We start from the raw sequence: 18,346 nt of genomic DNA, 5'->3' as shown, positions 1-18,346 counted from the left end.
TTTATTTAATTAACATACTTTTGATACTTTAAAATACTTTTAAAATATCTGTTTTAATTTAATTACATATATATTATATATATTTTGAATTGTGCAAATCGCATTTGCAGTTATCTTATCAGCCAACAAGTAATCGAAGAGACATTGTGGGCAAAACAAAATTTTTTATGTTAGTTGAATCATTGACAATAAACGAAGCTTTTCAGATTAAGCGCAAAAGTAAAAAGAATCAAGAAAAAAACAGAACACCAATACAAATGAAAAAAATGGAAATTATTAAATTTGCAATAAATTTACGTAATAAAGAAAATGAATACCATTATAAAACATAAAGCTGAATGAAAAATTTGAAATTCAAAATTCAATTAAAAAGAGCAATGTTTACAGTAACCAATCTGAACCGGAAATACAAAAAATATATTGTAGAGTTTTTTCAAATAAGCTAAAAGAAATGAATGATTCTATTAATTAAGTAGAGTCGATGGCCTTAGTTGCTAGCACTCCCTTCTTTTAGTTATTATATTATTTTGTATAATAATTAACATGTAAATAAATAAAATAATTAATTAAGTAAGGTATAAGATTTTAAAGTTAGGCTTCCAACATTGGTTAGGGGCAACTTTAAGCTGAGTTCCCTACCAATACAAGATATCCATAACCCATTTTATATAGAAGCAAAACACCACGCTATTTGGTACAACTTTTGTTTTATCTTAATATAGCAAATGAATAAACTTAAAAAATGTGAAAATATATCAATATACTCTTCATTAAAAATATACCATCGAATACAAAATATACCAAAGCCATTTTGTCCCAGCTGTTGTCGCTGATAAAGAATAAAATTTCTTTATGGTTTCGAAGATACATTCATTGTCTGTTGCAAACATTCGCTGGAGACACTATCCTCTTAAATCTAAGATAATCAAGATAATCAAAATCAGATAATCACAAGGCTTGGCAGCGAAATTTCAATATATTACATATATTTCTGAACCAATTTCTAAATGATGTGTGCATTATTCTGAAATAGTTCGATAACAAGGAAAACAAACGACTTTAATATAGATAAAGGGGAATTACAATTACTCAAAAGTTAACAGTATAATAGGATTGACTTATTGCTCTACCAACGCTGCTCCACATGCGTTGTGTAGGCGAATCCACGACGTGGCGCCTGCATTAGAGGCTGAGAGCGTAGCGGAATCGCCACCGGAATGCCATTAGCTGATACTGGTGCTGGGACTGGGATTGGGGCACTGGCAACGAGGACAGCTGGTCCCAGATTGCCGGTGATAACGACACTCTCAGCATCGGGTTCGTCCTTGGAGCCCGGCTCCGGTGTAGGCATCAATGGATTCGTGCTGACACCGCAAACTGGATGATTGGCATTATCCTCAGATGCAACTGGAGCTGCATCAACTTGTTGCTGCTGCTGCTGCTGTTGTTGTTGTTGCTCTGTGGGCAGCAGAAATGCGCGACTTGGTCGATAGCCGGCTGCTGGATACGGTGCCTTAGCATAGGCGCGTCCAGAGCGCAACTCAAACTGCGACGGAGCTGCTGTTGTTGTTGCTGCTGTGGCAACTTCCAGATTATCCACTGTGGTTGTCAGCACGGTGGTTGTGCTCCAGTCAAGTGACTCTGTTGTGCTTATTGTGGCTTCATCCAAAGGCAATTCAGTTGTTGTTGTCGTCGCTTCATCGCCACCAGCTCCTGAACCTTCACTGGTCGCGTCTACCTCACCCGGCAGCCAGAAGGCGCGTCCCTCTGGTCGATAGCCAGCAGCCGGATACGGCGTCGGCTTCAGCTCTTTAACATCTGCCTGCTGTACGTCATCCTCCTGAACGCTGGCCGCATAACGATTGATTCGTATCTGACGTGTCTCGGCGATTCCAGATGCCCAAAAGCATAGAACGAGAGCGAATATCCACTGCATTCTATATATAACGTCTGCTATCTAATTCACCCGATATAAGTGTCTCAACTGATTTGCGGCCCGGATGCGTCTGCTCTTTTTATACAATGTTCTCGGTCCGTCTAAGGTCTCAGCCAATGAAAGCGAGAGTCGTCCCAATCCAGTTGGAGAAGTCATATCGAGAAATATATGTACATGTGTCTATATACTGAATCGGTTTTGTGTATGTATATGAGAGTGCATAAATGAGACATCATTAGGCGCACGGTTATCACATTTAATGATTTATTTTATAAATTTATACGCAATGCTCATTCAATGTAGCTAAAAGAGGGTATTATAATTTAATAAATTGTTAAATTTATTATATTAAATAATAAAAAAAAAAGAAATTAATATCCCTATTTCAATTTGATTATTGAAACAATTGTATTTATATTGCACATACTCAAAATATGTACAATATATTATATATATTATTAATTGAATATTATATTTTAAGAGTTGTGATCACTGCGTACAGGGTATTTTGTTGTCTAACATTCTCAAGTGCATATTTGACATTAATTTTTGTTCACTTCTGGTGTTTGCCAGCTTATCCACGTCCACCACGTCCGAATCGTCGCCATGTTCTATGGAAATAAAAATGCGTTTCCTACGTGATAAGAAAGTTAAAATAGACTAACAACACCATTGACAACTTGGCCACATCAATTGAAAGCGAAAACTTGTTGTCAATTGCATTATGTCAAGTCTCGATTCGTTTTATTTACATATCTATACATTTATGTGTAGGTATTTATTTATTTCTTTTTTGAGTGTTAGAATTTTTATTAAACACTTATAATCGATATTTATGCGATCAACGACTGGGAAGGGAGGTAATCGTCAAGGGCAACTATGACTAACTAGCCACGTCACGTCACGTCAAGTCCTCAGTTGGCACACCATAAATATCGCATATTTGTATATAATAAATAATTTAATATTAAAGAATAAATTGTACATATCTGCTCCTAAAATAATATTCTAATTTCCGTAAAATGTTGGAAACATAGGAATTAAAACCAAAAATATGAATATTAAAGACTAAGTGAAAATATAATAATATAAACGTACAGATAGAGAAATTAAACCTAAATAAAACAATTCGACAAACCTATGAATGAAATATAATAAAAGTTGGTCATTCAAAAAATTAGCCAGCTGTTTTTGGCTTATCAAAATGTAGTTATTGATAACAAACTAGTAAACAAAAAGAACTAATTTACTCAGTGATTAAAATTGTTTACTAGATTATGACTAGTGCAAACCTATAAAAGTTGGTCTCTTCAAATGCATTCTTATCTTATCAGCATACATTTGAATTTGCGCAAATTTCTTTGCAGGTTCAGACATTAGTTTTCCATCAACTTTGTAGAAGAGAAGAACACGCAAGTTAATTCTTAAGTCCTAAATCAGATAATCAAAATGGAAGATAAGAAGCTTAATATACAACTTGAAGAAAATGATATTTCTCAGAATAGCCTCGAGAACAATTTGGTAATGTGAATAATAGAAATCCTACTTCTTTTTAATAAAAAACTGAATTTTTTTCTAGATCGATATCAGTTCAAATTTGTTTGAATCATCATGCTTTAAGGCTGTTAAGCAATTGATGGAACACTCCGATAAGAAAGCGGAATTCAAGGAATTTATTTATATGGTGCACATGAGAGATAATCAATTAATGGACATAAAAGATAAACTCTCAGATTTTGAGCAGCAAATCCTGGAGAAGAATAAATTAATAGACAATTTGAAAAGGAAAATGCATTTATCAGATGAAGCAAAAATTAATAACTATGAAAGAACGATTACAGAAACCAACAAGATCAATGCTGAAACAATTAAGGCTAAGGATCAACTAATAGAAACACTTAAAGAATCACTTGAGTTATCTAAAGATAATCGAAAGCTATTAGATAGTAATCAATTAGCAATGACAACAAGAATAGATCTTCTTTTGGCTCAACAGGCAACTGCTAATGAGAATATGATTGAAAGAGATAATGAGATTATACGGCTAAAATCAATAATTGATACAAAAGAGGTAGAAATTAAAGAAAATATAAAAATTATTGACGAAATGAAAGATGAAATAAAAACTGCTAATGAGAATATGATTGAAAGAGATAATGAGATTATACGGCTAAAATCAATAATTGATACAAAAGAGGCAGAAATTAAAAGTAATATTAAAACTATTGAAAAAATAACAAAAAAATTAGATTTTTATGTTAGGCGAAATAATATCCTTGAAGATATAGCAACTGATTCTTTTGTAAACGGCTGGCTTGATAATTAATTAATTTTTTAATTTATTTTTTAATTAAAAACAATTTTTTGTTCAATATAAAAATTTTTTTTTAAACTTCAATTAACAAATTTCTAATATAAACGTTATCTAAAAAATGATGGAATGATGAAAAAAAAAATGGGATGACTTCTAAGTGCCATACTAAAAAAAGATTCCTTTTTACTACTGACACTTCGCCTAAAAAGTATCATAGTTTGAAGGCTAGCAGTTTATATTACACATTTTGGACGCCACTGATTCACACTTTCGGCTAATAAAAGAGTTAGATTGAATCCACTTGAATCCAGTAAGTTCGACTCCACGAAAGACAGGTGTACGCTAATTCGGGTTCGTTGTTAATACACTGAATTACCACTACGTTTTATGAGCTACTATTATTTTAAATAGTTTTTTATACGTAATACACGTTTATCTTTGGGGCTGTCCTTATATTACGTAATCACGTTTTCGGCGATTTTTGACCCCCTCCCCCCTGGTAATCAAAAGTAATCATTTAATGAATTTCGCATCCTTCGTATGATTGAACTAATAGGCATTCTCCCTTTCGCCGTCCTGACACACGGTAAAGGGGTGTCTTTGATTTTGTATCGAAGCTTACAGCTACATTTTTGTATATATGTTGGAAAATCTTTTTGTTCGTTTTTTATTTTGCTAATATCAATATTGCCGTTGCTTCCTTTTGACAATCCGACGGTCTTTTATCGATATCGCAGCTTGCATGATTTAAAAACCGATTAAAATAGTTCACTTGGGTTTGAGTCCATTGCAAAACACACGAGAACATATCACAACCGAAACTTTTAAACAGATTACGGTTAATTCCATAATTTCACAACGAACATCTGATTTTCGATATATGTACAAATAATAAAATATGTACATCGACTTAATTATAGAGTTGCATTCTGTACTTATTGATGGAGTAAACCAATTTTTGAATAAATAATTTCAACAACAAAGTTTTTATAAAATGATTAAGTAATCATTGTCCAAAACACCTCCCCCCCATGTAATCAAACATAATCATTTTCTTGACCCCCCTCCCCCCCTAAGTGATTACGTAATATATGGACAGCCCCTTATAGCAACCAATCAGGAATTCATACTGACTATAGTTATGTATGTAGCAAAAATTTGCGGGGCGGAAGTTGAAGTCGCAAATATGTAATACAAGTCTAATCTGAGTTCATACGAATAGACCGATAGACAGACATGACAACATCATCTCGGCTATTGAGGATGATCAAGAATATACATACTTAAATACTTTTGGAACCGGAGATACCTCCATCTGCCTTTTACATATATTTTCTGTAGGCGCAACGTTATCTATCATACGCTTCTACCCTATAAGTAAGATATAATTTACTCAATGGTTGCACTCGTTTAGAAGATTACGACTATCGCAAACCCATAAAAGTTCGTATCTTCAAATGCATTCGTATCTTATCGAAATCTTTGATTTCGTGGAAATTTCTCTGCATGTTCAGACATTAGTCTTCCATCAACTTTACAGTAGAGAAGAACACGCAAGTTAATTCTCAATTTATAAATCAGATAATCAAAATGGAAGATAAGAAACTTAATATACAATTGGAAGAAAATGATATTTCTCAGAAAAGCCTCGAGGACAATTTGGTAATGCAAATAATTAAAATCCTATTACTATTTAATAAACTCTTATAAACTGCTATTTTACTAGATCGATAATAGTTCAAATTTGTGTGACTCATCATGCTTTAAGGCTGTGAAACAATTGCTGGAGGACTCCGATAAGAAAGCAGAATTCGAGAAATTTTTTTATATGGTGCACATGAGAGATAATCAATTAATGGACATAATCTTAGATCTTGAAGTAAAACTATCAATTTATAAGCAGCAAATTCTGGAGAAGAATAAATTAATAGACAATTTGAAAAGGAAAATTTATTTATCAGATGAAGCAAAAATTAATAACAATGAAAGAACGATTACAGAAACCAACAATATAAATGCTGAAACAATTAAGGCTAAGGATCAACTAATAGAAACACTTAAAGAATCACTTGAGTTATCTAAAGATAATCGAAAGCTATGGGATATTAATCAATTAGCAAGGACAACAAGAATAGATCTTCTTTTGGCTCAACAGGCAACTGCTAATGAGAATATGATTGAAAAAGATAATGAGATTGTACGGCTAAAATCAAAAACTGATACAAATGAAGTAGAAATTAAAGAAAATATTAAAATTATTGACGAAATGAAAAATGAAATAAAAGCATTAGAAGATACTGTTCTTAGACAAAATAGTACCCGTAAAGAAGTACTAAATAAAATATGTCAATTGCCCAATCGTACTACTCTTAAATTGATTTGTGTGGAAATGAATTTTCGTAGTCTAATTGAAAAATTGGATTTTCGTGATTACAGCGCTCTTGAAATGAAGTCACTTAAATTTAATCTTTCGCGTACTTTGGATTCCCACAAAGCCATCAGAAATACAATTAGAGAAGCGTTATTTGCTGTAAACCGACTATTTGCAAAGCCTGAAGAAAATAAAAATAAAAATTCCTTAGTAGTTCGCCCATAAAAATGTTATACATAAATGTATGTATAAAATAATATAAATAAATAATATAAATAAAATAATAAAATATAAAATAATTTAAGAAAGCTACAATCGAGTGTACTCGACTGAATGATACCTATTACCCAATTTCAATATAAGCGAAATATTACAAATTTGTTCTTGGAAAACCAACATATTATATCGACAATACTTTTAAATATACCAAAGTCGATATTTAGTAGTCATATTTAGAATAATATACTATTATATTGAAAAGATTTTCAACCAAAGAAATAAAGACTCTTATCATATCTTATCTTGGGACCGGAGATGCCTCCATCTGCCTTTTACATATATTTTCTGTAGGCGCAACATTATCTATCATACGTTTCTACCCTATGAGTAAGATATAATTTACTCAATGGTTACACTCGTTTAGAAAATTACGACTATCGCAAACCCATAAAAGTTCGTATCTTCAAATGCATTCGTATCTTATCGAAATCTTCGATTTCGTGCAAATTTCTCTGCATGACAGGCATTAGTCTTCTATCAACTGTGCAGAAAAGAAGAACACCCAAGTTAATTTTGAATTTATAAATCAGATAATCAAAATGGAAGATCAAAAGGTTAATAAAAAAGAAAGAAATATTTCTTAACTTATTAATTAAAATTCTATTACTTTTTAATAAAAAACTGATATTTTTCTAGTTCGATATCCGTCAAAATTTGTGTGAATCATCATGCTTCAAGGCTGTTAAACTATTGCTGGAGAATTTCAAAAAGAAAGCGGTATTCGAGGAATTTATTTTATTTATTTTATTTTTTATTATTATACTAATTTTATTATTTAAAACTACATTTAATAGAAAAGAGAGTACTGAAACAATTAAGACTAAGGATGAACTAATAGAATCATTAAAGGAATCACTTAAGCTATCTAAAGAGAGAATAGATCTTCTTTTGGCTCAGCAGGCAACTGCTAATGAGAATATGATTGAAAGAGATAACGAGATTGTACGGCTAAAATCAAAAATTGATACAAATGAGAAAGAAATTAAAGAAAATATTAAAATTATTGGCGAAATGAAACATGAAATAAAAGCGTTGGAAGCTACAGTTCTTAGACTAAATAGTAACCTTAATGAACTAAAAGAAGAAATACTAGAACTATTTCGCACAGATATTTACAAAGCATGCAGTACAAACGAAATACAAAAATGCATTAAAAATTTAAATATTCGTAATTACAGTGACATTAAAACTAAGACATTTAAAATAAAATTTTCGGAATGTATCCATGCGCAACTCATTTACAAAGATACTATTACGAAAGTAATAAATAATTTTAAAGAAACTAATGGGGGGACCTTTGAAAAATATGCCATTTACTAAGTAGTTCATTAATGCAATTTTAGTTCATAAATGTATATATTGTATAAATTAAAATAATGGTTTGTTGTTAATATTTCGAATTACAACCAAAAAAATAATAAACAAGAAACTTACAATCGAGTATGCTCGACTGTGAGATACTCGCTACCCTATTTCAATATAAGCAAAATATTACAGTTTTATGCTTGGAATATACCAAATGAATATACCGAAAATATTATTAAATGTACCAAAGTCGGTATTTGGTATATTAATGTACTACTATATTCAAAATATACTATAGAATTCAAAAGATTTTTAACCAAAGAAATGCAGCCGTGTCATGTCATAAAAAATTATTTCATCAATACTACTTTTTTATCTGAAATCAGAAATTTATAAAATTAGTAATCATAGTGACTGTAGCTATGTATAAAGCAAAAACTTGCAGGGGGGGGAAGTTTGAATGGCAAATATCTAATGCAAATTTGGCTTTTATAGACTCTGAGATCTAAGTGTTGATATAAGTAGACCGACAAACAGACATGGCAGCATCGTCTCGGCTATCGAGGATGATCAAGAATATATATACCTATGGAATCGGACATGCCTCATTCTGCCTGTTACATACATTTTCTGTAGGCACAAAGTTATCATGAGTAACGGGATTACAGAGAAATAATTTACTCACTGGTTAAACTCTTTGAGAAGATAACGACTATCGCAAGCCTATAAATGTTCATATCTTCGAATGCATTTTTATCTTATCAAAATACATTTAGTGCAAATTTCTCTTCATGTTGAGACATTAGTCTTCCATCAACTTTGCAGTAGAGAAGAACACCCATGTCAATTCTTAATTCATAAATCATATAATCAAAATGGAAGATCGAAAGGTTAATATAAAATTTGAAGAAGTAAATAATTAAAATTCAATTACTTTTTAATAAAAAAGTGATATTTTATCTAGTTCGATATCAGTCAAAATGTGTTATAATCATCATGCTTTAAATCTGCTAAACAATTGTTGGAGAATTCCGATAAGAAAGCGGGATTCGAGGAATTCGCTTATTTATTTTATTTTTTATTATTATACTAATTTTAGTATTTAATACTATATTTAATAGAAAAAAAAGTACTGGCACAATTAAGACTAAGGATGAACTAATAGAAAGACTTAAAGAATCACTTAAGCTATCTAAAGATAATCACAAGCTATGGGACAAGAACCAATTAGAAATGACAACTAAAATAGATAATCTTATGTCTCAACTGGCAACTGCTAATGAGAAAATGATTGGAAGAGATAATGAGATTGTATGGCTTAAAACAAAAATTGATACAAATGAGGTAGAAATTGAAGAAAAGATGGAAATGAAACATGTCGTAAAAGTATTAGAATATGCTGTCCGTAGACTAAATAGTAAACGTAATCTACTAAAAAGTGAAATTCGTATTCTATATCACACAGATATTTACAATACATGCAGCACAAACGAAATACAAAAATTTATTAATAATTTAGATATTCGTGATTACAGTGAAATTGAAATTAAGTCACTTAAAATACAAATTTCGGAATATATCCGAGTGCAACTAACGTACAAAGACATTATTAGGAAAGGAATAAATTCTTTAAAAAATACTTGTTACTACATAAGTAGTTCTTCAATACAATTTTAGTATATAAATGTATTTATGTATATATAAAATAAAATAATGGATTGTAATATATATTTTGAATTGCATCCAAACAAATAATAAGCAAGTAAGAAACTTACAATCGAGTGTGCTCGACATTTGGTATATTAATGTACTACTATATTCAAAATATACTATAGAATTCAAAAGACTTTCAACCAAATAAATGCAGCCGTGTCGTGTCACATAAAATTATTTTATCAATACTACACTTTTATCTGATAGTAACGAATCAAGAATTTATAAAATTAGTAATCATAGCGACTGTAGCTATGTATGTAGCAAAAACTTGCAGGTGGGAAGTTTGAATGGCAAATATCTAATGCAAATTTGGCTTTTATAGACTCTGAAAACTAAGTGTTTATACGGACAGACCGACAGACAGACATGGCAGTAGCATCGTCTCTGCTATCCAGGATGATCAAGAATATATGTACCTATGGTATCGGATATGCCTCATTCTGCCAGTTACATACATTTTCTGTAGGCACAAAGTTATCATACGCTTTTAACCCATGAGTAACGGGATTAAAGAGAAATAATTTACTCACTGGTTAAACTCTTTGAGAAGATAACGACAATCGCAAACCTATAAATGTTCATATCTTCGAATGCATTTTTATCTTATCGAAATACAATTCTTGACAATTTCTCTGCATGTTCAGACATTAGTCTTCCATCAACTTTGCAGAAGAGAAGAACACCCAAGTCTATTCTTAATTCATAAATCAGATAATCAAAATGGAAGATCGAAAGGTTAATATAAAATTTGAAGAAGTAAATAATTAAAATCCAATTACTTTTTAATAAAAAACTGATATTTTTTCTAGTTCGATATCAGTCAAAATTTGTGTGAATCATCATGCTTTAAATCTGCTAAACAATTGTTGGAGAATTCCGATAAGAAAGCGGGATTCGAGGAATTCATTTATTTATTTATTTTTGTTTTTTGTATTATATTAACTCTAGTATTTAATACTATATTTAATAGAAAAGAGAATACTGAAGCACTTAACACTAAGGATGAACTAATAGAAAAACTAAAAGAATCACTGGAGCTATCTGAAGATAATCGCAAGCTATGGGACAAGAACCAATTAGAAATGACAACTAAAATAGATAATCTTATGGCTCAACTGGCAACTGCCAATGAGAAAATGATTGATAAAGATAATGAGATTGCAATGCTGACATCAACAATTAGTAGAAATGAGAAAGAGATTAATGGCGCGATTGAGATTATTATCGGATTGAATCGTCATATAAGTGGTGACTGTTAAACAAATAATTGGATAGTATGGAACGCCAGATAACGGTCGATGAACTAGGTTTGAATCCTACATCCTTTGTGAGGTTACCAATTATGTCAAGTGTATTACCCAATCAAAAAAAATTAAAACACCAAACTTCTATTCAAAAGAAGTAGGTAAACAAATTTCTTAATTCTCATCCAAACAAATATTAAAGTCTAGACTTTAGTTGAAATAACTTTCGATTGTTGGCCTAATCGATTTATTGGCGATCAAAAGACACTCTCCAGTCACTCTACAATCGGTCCGCTTTTGGATTGATTAATGGCGGAACTATAAATTCAAGCTTCCAGCGCAGCGTAGCTCTACTGCTAGTTCTTCTTTCAGGTCACGTCTATAGCTCATAAAGCCTCCCACCGATCGCAGAATAGTGTGCCGCATGTGTGTGTGTCGACGTCAGAGCGTGTGCCAAAAAAGGATGCCCAAGCATGGAGTATGCGATGCGGCGCACACTAAACAGCTTAGCAATTCCAGTGGCACTCCCAATGCTTGTCCTAGGTATAAAAGCGATGCGCAAGCCAGTCAAGAGCAACAGTTGTCGGCTTCAGCTTTCCAGACGCAACCCTCAGCAAGAAAATCCTTCGCAGCGATATGGCCAAGTTTCAAGTGGTGCTCATGATTGGCTTCGGCCTGTTGGCCATCGTCGGAGCCCAGCAGCAGCAGCAACGGCAGCAACGACAGCAGCAGCAATTTCAGCGCCAGCGTTTGAGCCGCGGACGCTCGCGTTACTTTGCTCGTCAGGAGTTGACACCAGCAGCGGATGCCGATGCCGCCGTTACGCCATATCCTCTGGCCGATGAACTTAAACCGGAAGTGCCATTCGATGAGGCAGCCGCTCCAGCCGCTGCTGAGCCGACGCCAGACGCCGTCTATGGGCCACCAGATGCAGCGCCAGCACCCAACAATGTGCCCGACGAGGTCTACGGCCCGCCCGATGTCACTGGCAACGATCTGCCCGCTGCCGCCGATGTGCCTGCCGAGCAGCAGGCGCGTCTAGTGGCCGCCAGGCGTGCGGCCAAGCTGCGTCGTGCCAGCCAGCCAGCAGCAGCAGCATCTGTCAGTCGTCGTGTCGTCTCCGCTGCGGCACGTCCGGCCAAGCTGAGCGCAGCCAGACGCTTCTAGAGAGATTCCAGTGCATCTGCTTGCGAGCTGCCTGAGCTGGGCAGTCGCAGAGTTAGATTCCCCGCTAAAACCCATGACGATACAAAACGACGATACTTCGATGATAATGATGATGACGGCATGCAAGACACACACACACACACACACACACACACACACACACACACTGCCACAACACAGCACAGCACAACACAGCACAAAACATTCACTCACAGCGTAAATAATATATTACTTTGGATTGTATGAGAATTGCAAATAAATTGTTTGGAAATCATAACAAAAGTTCTCAATATACCTATCTAACATATGTACGTATATGTATGTATACTATACTTGCCTGCATTCAGACAGACATTCCCACTTGCCTCTCTGTCTGTGAATCACAGCGAGCTTTTGGCGCGGTTTTGCTCCCAAATGGTTGTCTGGGGTCCATTGTTTTAAATCGCAAACCGAAAAACCGGTTGCGGGACGTACGCGTGCGCGTCATAAAAACAAGAAATTGATGACGAACCTCCCAGAGTCAGAGATTACAGTTGAGTTTGGGTATCTCCCTGACCGCAAGTAAACAAGAAATGCGCAATCTCTCAGCATTAAGTCGCTGCTGAAATACCCTCAACAAATTTACACCCGACCGGACATAGCATTTGTATATTACAAGTTTGTGCAACTGAGATTACAACAATAGATATTTAAATATTTTAGAGCCCACCATTTAACCTTAATAATTGCTTTGGCAATGCCAATTATTGACATCATTAAATTAGACTTTATTTTTCTGACCATTACAATACAATACAAAATAGCATAAAAAGTAAGAAACATAACTTTAACTGTAACCATTATAACATATACACATCTTTCTTTTGTGGATTTATATTTGATATATTTCTATTTAAAATTTAACCAAACATATTTAGAAAATGATATGACTTAGAGAAATCAAACAAGGCATCTTTTGTGGACCTGTACTTAATATTTTATTTGTCTTAGGTATATAATTTTCTAAGATTGTTTTGATAAATTTGTTCTGCTTTGATGCTTTTATTGGCAAACATTTATTGTAATTTACTTTTTCGTAAAAGTGACTTTTCGATTCAAAACTTTAACTATAATATAAATTATTTCCATTCAAAAGATGGAATCATCTTTTAGATTCCATGCATACTTGAATTAAATTTAATTATAATTTTCGAAATATATTTTCAGTTATGTTTCCTTAGCGGAGAATAAAATATTTTATAAAATAAAATAAAAACGGATACAAATGTATTTAATTTATATTTGAAATATTTCTTTCATTATAATTTTCGAAATATATTTTTAGTTCTATATATTTTTTCATCTGTGTAATTAATTAATTAATAATATGTAATTTATTTATATTTGAAATATTTCTTTTACTATTTTAGTAAATCTGATTAAAATTTTCGAAATACATTTTCATTTCTACTCCTTCTTCTAGAATATTTCACAAAATAATATAGAAATAAAAGCAAACTTGAGGACACAGCTGAAATACCCCAAATTTAATAACTTAAAACCGTAATAGTTGCTGTGAAAAATTATTACAGAGGAGCAGTGAAGTGTACAAATGAAATTTTACGACTACGTGCATATAGAAATTGGAAATTTGGTATGAAAACACAAATCAGTATGTGACATTCGGAATGATATGGCAAAACTGGAAATAATCGATGGGGTCAGCAAGGGTGTCGAATCGTTTTGATAAGCCCGACAACTTTATTGTGGCTGGACTCAGTCTCGATCTCTGTCTCTGTCTCTGTCTAACTGAGCGACTTCGCCTCTGGACTGAGTCAATTAAATGCTTGTCGAACAGCATCTGGCAGCTTATTTAAATAATTGCGAAAGCTTTCAGCTCTCAGTCTCAGTGTCAGTCTCAACAAGACAGCAACGTAACGTAACGTAGGCGAAAAGTGAAATTGTGCCAAAAAAAATATATGGTCAAAATGCTGCGAAATTTGTGCATATTCATAATACTTGGCGTCGAAATGTCGCTGGCTCAGCGACCCTCGTTCGCTGGCATCCGTCCACCCGGTGGCCTTAATCAGAAAGATAAATATTTGGGCACACAGAATACGGCCGTGGAGAATCTATCCGGCGTTAGCATTGCCACACGATTCGGTGAGGAGGCCGTTGCCCAGAAGACGCCAATTAATCTACCATTTGGCGCCTCACAAAAGCCGCCAGTGGGCGTGCCCCTAGTGCTGCCCGTCAACAGTTTTGTGCCACTCTCCGACCCTGTGCCAGTGGCGCCTTCACAACAGTCATCAACAACAGCCGCGACAAGCGTGGTAGGCGTGGCCAATCGTTTTGGTGGCAGCAATGATGCAACGATTCCACTCAGCGGGACCGCGGGAGTGGCAACTGCGGCTGCCAGGCCAGCGGCCAATGCGCTGCCCATCGATGCACGCGGCGATCAGGCGTATGTGAATCATCTGAATTCGCTGCCCGAGGATCAGCGTCCGTTCTGGTTCCTCAACTATCAGGCTATCGAAGCATTGCGCAACAGCAGCAGACCCAATGTGAATGCAGTTGAGAATCGGGGATCTTTCTTTGCGGGCTAAAAAACTTGCTTTTCAGCTTTTAAGACATTGCTTTCTTAATATAATTAAAACTAAGCACTCTCGTACATAGAAACAAGTATGCGCACACTCGAAAACAAATGAGTGGAATTACACAAAACGTGAGCTAAGTATTCCACGGAATCTGAATCTGAGATGGCGATAATAATTCAGTGAATTATTAAGTCTCAAGTATTTAAATAAATACATTTTGAATTGATCACATACACATCTGTATATGAGGAAAATGTAAAACAGTTGCTCCTTATTGAATTTGTAAATATTATTTATTCATTAATAAATTAATGTACATTTAGTTTATATTATACACTTCTTTTTTCCAGCCATCCAGAAAATGTATTCTTAATCAATACATCTCAAAATAAGCCATTGCTGCAAACTCAAAGAAAGTTAATTCAATTGAATTCCCTTTAGTTTCTGTTTATGCTAACACATTTTGTCCTTTTCATCATACGTTGAAGCTTTCACCTTAGGCTTTGTTTTGCAATCATCTATTTTGGAATAATTCAATTAAATCATTCTGTAATATTTCAATTAAATCATTCTGTTCTCTAAAAAGCTTGTAAAACCGTTCAAACATTTCGCCATTATTCTCAAAAGGCTCCAGTTGAAGATTACTTTCCTTAAAGTTATCATTATTTCCGTTCTTGAACGATTCAATGCGCAATTTCAAAAATTCAATTTGATCATCCTTATACTTCAGCTTATCTTTATACAAATTCAACTTTTCTTCGTCCAGTGCCGCTTTCATTTCAAGCTTTGATAACTTAGTTTTTAGATCGTATATTTCGGTATCTTGCTGTTGTATAACGTCGGTTAAATTCTCCACTTTATAATTTGTTACACATTGATTGTCATAATGCTTGATCTGAAAATTTTATAGATTTCGAATTAATTTCCTGGGATACATATATGAATTTTCATGGTACTTACAAAATAGTGATCGAAGGTGTCACATTCCGAATTTTCAGCTAATTGTAAATTTAGCGTTTTACCTTCCATGATATAGAGAATGCTATTTTTCAATGACGTGAATAGAAACTTAGCTGGCGAAAGTGAGTGACCACAACTTTACCTCCTGAATTCAAGATGTGAACTGACGTTTTCTTTTTAAGATTCTAGGCCTTATATAGTTATCATAGAGGGGTTTCTATTCTAATGAGCTTCTTCTAGGTAGTGTTTCGTCCTTTTGTTTACCTGCGATGCTTAAATGTATAATCCCTTTCTGGTGTTTTACAATGGGACTGTTTTATGATCAGCCATCTGGTGTTAAAGTAATACGACTCCAGATGGCTCATATACCTGACAATTTCTTTAATCCCCGATGGAATTTTCGGATATGCATATTATATCTTTAATATAAGCGTGACCTGCTTTTGTAATTTCGACAAACAACGATTTGTAAAAATTACATATTAATTTAATATTATAATAATTTCTATAACAGCATTGCATTTAATTATTTGGGCAATTCCTTTATGGGCCTTATCAGCATTTGCACAGATTTGATATAATTCTTCTTATTTCCCCACGTCTTGTATCCCCAGAAAATATATTCGTGCTTCTCAATACTTGTATCGGTAACTTTGCCACTAAGATTACTGCAAAAACAAATGAACAGTGATAGTAAGATATTAGCTTCGAATTAATTGAACTAATGGCTGCTTACCAAGTGGGCTTCACATTCGGCATCCACCACCAACCATTCTTGTATGCTTTCGTGGCAACAGAAAATGCTTTGCCCTCATTTAAACGCATCATATCGTTGGCATCTCCGCTGTAATGACCCAATGACCTCAGCACACCTTTCTCCTGCCTGCTGCCCACAACAAAGTTGTCGTATTTTGCATAATGCGCAATGCCATCAAAGTCAACAATGTGTACATAAAGTTCATGCCGCTGATGCGATGTTATTAGATGCATTTTTTCGAGTCCAAGCCAAAAGTCGCCAGTCCTCTTGCCAAACCCATCATAGTACTCGCCTTCATTTCTCTCAAAATCACAGTTGCCGTTGACACGACGATGTATGACAATCCAACCTGGTCCGGCAATGTTATTCTCCAGCACAGGCTCAAAGGATTTCAATTGTGGTACTTTCATCGACAATTTCGATCCACCATATTCCATTTGAATACTGATATTATCATTTTTCGTAACCAGTTCGCAGTTCTTCTGCGTATAATTTTCATTGTTCTTTGACGGTTCATTGGTCAATTTTAAAGACTCGATTAGATCCTCTTTAGATTGCAGTTTATCCCTATACAACTTGTCCATTTCTTCATGCATTGACACTTTCTTTTCAAGCTCCGATAACTTAGATTTGAGGTCGTTTATTTGACAATCTTGCTTTTGTATAACATCGATTAAAGTTTCCTTTCCGTCATTTAGGTTATTTGGAGAATCATAACGATTGTCAAAATGATCAAACTGCAGAATGAATAGATTTAAAACTGAATTTTATGGAGTAACTTTGACATTTATCATACTCACAATGCGATCGTCTAATAAGTTGCATGCTGAATTTTCAGCAAATTGTATGTTTAGCTTTTTTGTCTTCCATAGTTATTTTTTCGTACAGAACTCGATCGAAACTGAACTGATTCACGAAATTTTCACGGTTATAAATATTTTTCTTTTACTGATAAGAAATTGTACGATAACTGCGAGAAAGACCCCCCATTATCTAATTCCGCATATACATACATTCATGTGTATATCGATCTAAGCAGCTAAATCAAAGATAAAAAGTTTCTTTGTTGTTATCTATTATTATCAATCATCAATGCTACTCAGTAGCACTCTTATAAAAATGTATTAATTGTGAATTATTTGCTACTACACTAGGGAATAGAAACCCCATAAATTTATATACATATACTATGAGTCAATTAAACTAATGGCTTGTGATTCTATAAGTTAGTACCATAAACATGACACATTTTGTTCAAATCTGGCGTTCGAAGTTCACCATTAATTGATTGTGCATTACTCAGAGGGTGTAACAATAGGATTTACCTTTAAAAATAGAAGAATTTGCCAGCTATATATAATATATAATAAGAGCAACCAATGAATTGCTGCAGGAGAAGAAAAGAAAACTAGCTGAAAAGAAGAACAAATTTAAAGTTGTGCATGTTCGACAGCGAGACACGCTGTATTCCATACTTAGTATTAGATACAAGCATAATTAAAAATTACTCTGAACACTAGATGGCGCCAGTGTTTTATAGTATTTTCTTGAATACATTGTATGGCAAAGTTTTTCGTACACTTATACAAAATGATGTCTTGAAGAAATTCTGAACCAGTATTCTCACCTAATAAATATAGTTTTCAATTAATGTTGCTCAATAAAAAATACTCACACATCAGAAATGAATGTTGCCCTGAACTCTTGGGTTCCATTTGCAA

General features: G+C 33.8%; 7 protein-coding genes across 7 annotated transcripts; 5 read left to right on the top strand and 2 right to left on the bottom strand.

Moving 5' to 3' along the window:
• Positions 1–881: 881 nt before the first annotated feature.
• On the bottom strand, positions 882–2,008 carry LOC132790785 (uncharacterized). Its single transcript, XM_060799477.1, has one exon. It carries the CDS (start codon positions 1,934–1,936, stop codon positions 1,127–1,129), a length of 810 nt encoding a protein of 269 aa, XP_060655460.1. The 5' UTR covers positions 1,937–2,008; the 3' UTR covers positions 882–1,126.
• Positions 2,009–3,330: 1,322 nt separating this feature from the next.
• On the top strand, positions 3,331–4,262 carry LOC132788196 (uncharacterized). Its single transcript, XM_060795528.1, has 2 exons — positions 3,331–3,457; positions 3,516–4,262. The coding sequence occupies exons 1-2, from the start codon at positions 3,386–3,388 to the stop codon at positions 4,260–4,262; spliced, it is 819 nt and encodes a 272-aa protein (XP_060651511.1). The 5' UTR covers positions 3,331–3,385.
• Positions 4,263–5,554: 1,292 nt separating this feature from the next.
• On the top strand, positions 5,555–6,846 carry LOC132788195 (uncharacterized). The gene is made up of 2 exons (XM_060795526.1): positions 5,555–5,912; positions 5,977–6,846. The coding sequence occupies exons 1-2, from the start codon at positions 5,841–5,843 to the stop codon at positions 6,844–6,846; spliced, it is 942 nt and encodes a 313-aa protein (XP_060651509.1). The 5' UTR covers positions 5,555–5,840.
• A 3,715-nt stretch (positions 6,847–10,561) lies between these two features.
• LOC132792482 (uncharacterized) lies at positions 10,562–11,299 on the top strand. The gene is made up of 2 exons (XM_060801884.1): positions 10,562–10,656; positions 10,731–11,299. The coding sequence occupies exons 1-2, from the start codon at positions 10,642–10,644 to the stop codon at positions 11,178–11,180; spliced, it is 465 nt and encodes a 154-aa protein (XP_060657867.1). The 5' UTR covers positions 10,562–10,641; the 3' UTR covers positions 11,181–11,299.
• Positions 11,300–11,569: 270 nt separating this feature from the next.
• LOC132792481 (uncharacterized) lies at positions 11,570–12,614 on the top strand. The gene has a single exon (XM_060801883.1). The coding sequence runs from the start codon at positions 11,802–11,804 to the stop codon at positions 12,330–12,332; it is 531 nt and encodes a 176-aa protein (XP_060657866.1). The 5' UTR covers positions 11,570–11,801; the 3' UTR covers positions 12,333–12,614.
• A 1,594-nt stretch (positions 12,615–14,208) lies between these two features.
• LOC132791712 (uncharacterized) lies at positions 14,209–15,235 on the top strand. Its single transcript, XM_060800742.1, has one exon. It carries the CDS (start codon positions 14,291–14,293, stop codon positions 14,915–14,917), a length of 627 nt encoding a protein of 208 aa, XP_060656725.1. The 5' UTR covers positions 14,209–14,290; the 3' UTR covers positions 14,918–15,235.
• Positions 15,236–15,251: 16 nt separating this feature from the next.
• LOC132791711 (fibrinogen C domain-containing protein 1-like) lies at positions 15,252–17,514 on the bottom strand. Its single transcript, XM_060800741.1, has 4 exons — positions 17,426–17,514; positions 16,605–17,362; positions 15,869–16,536; positions 15,252–15,803 (listed from the first exon to the last, which is right to left on the bottom strand). The coding sequence occupies exons 2-3, from the start codon at positions 17,219–17,221 to the stop codon at positions 16,395–16,397; spliced, it is 759 nt and encodes a 252-aa protein (XP_060656724.1). The 5' UTR covers positions 17,222–17,362; positions 17,426–17,514; the 3' UTR covers positions 15,252–15,803; positions 15,869–16,394.
• Between the last annotated feature and the right edge of the window lie 832 nt (positions 17,515–18,346).

Source organism: Drosophila nasuta, chromosome 3, assembly GCF_023558535.2.
Source record: "Drosophila nasuta strain 15112-1781.00 chromosome 3, ASM2355853v1, whole genome shotgun sequence".
In the NCBI taxonomy this organism is placed as follows: Eukaryota; Metazoa; Arthropoda; class Insecta; order Diptera; family Drosophilidae; genus Drosophila; species Drosophila nasuta.
Note: the sequence above shows the minus strand (reverse complement) of the source record. Positions and strands in the feature narration are given on the sequence as shown.

Excerpts from the sequence above, each read along its gene's own strand:
- LOC132788195 (XM_060795526.1), top strand. The coding sequence starts at position 5,841 with ATGGAAGATAAGAAACTTAATATACAATTGGAAGAAAATGATATTTCT. Across the intron at positions 5,913-5,976 it reads AAAGCCTCGAGGACAATTTG|ATCGATAATAGTTCAAATTT; the intron begins GTAATGCAAATA and ends CTATTTTACTAG.
- LOC132790785 (XM_060799477.1), bottom strand. The coding sequence starts at position 1,936 with ATGCAGTGGATATTCGCTCTCGTTCTATGCTTTTGGGCATCTGGAATC.
- LOC132791712 (XM_060800742.1), top strand. The coding sequence starts at position 14,291 with ATGGTCAAAATGCTGCGAAATTTGTGCATATTCATAATACTTGGCGTC.
- LOC132788196 (XM_060795528.1), top strand. The coding sequence starts at position 3,386 with ATGGAAGATAAGAAGCTTAATATACAACTTGAAGAAAATGATATTTCT. Across the intron at positions 3,458-3,515 it reads ATAGCCTCGAGAACAATTTG|ATCGATATCAGTTCAAATTT; the intron begins GTAATGTGAATA and ends ATTTTTTTCTAG.
- LOC132791711 (XM_060800741.1), bottom strand. The coding sequence starts at position 17,221 with ATGCATGAAGAAATGGACAAGTTGTATAGGGATAAACTGCAATCTAAA. Across the intron at positions 16,537-16,604 it reads CCGAATGTGAAGCCCACTTG|TAATCTTAGTGGCAAAGTTA; the intron begins GTAAGCAGCCAT and ends TTGTTTTTGCAG.
- LOC132792481 (XM_060801883.1), top strand. The coding sequence starts at position 11,802 with ATGGCCAAGTTTCAAGTGGTGCTCATGATTGGCTTCGGCCTGTTGGCC.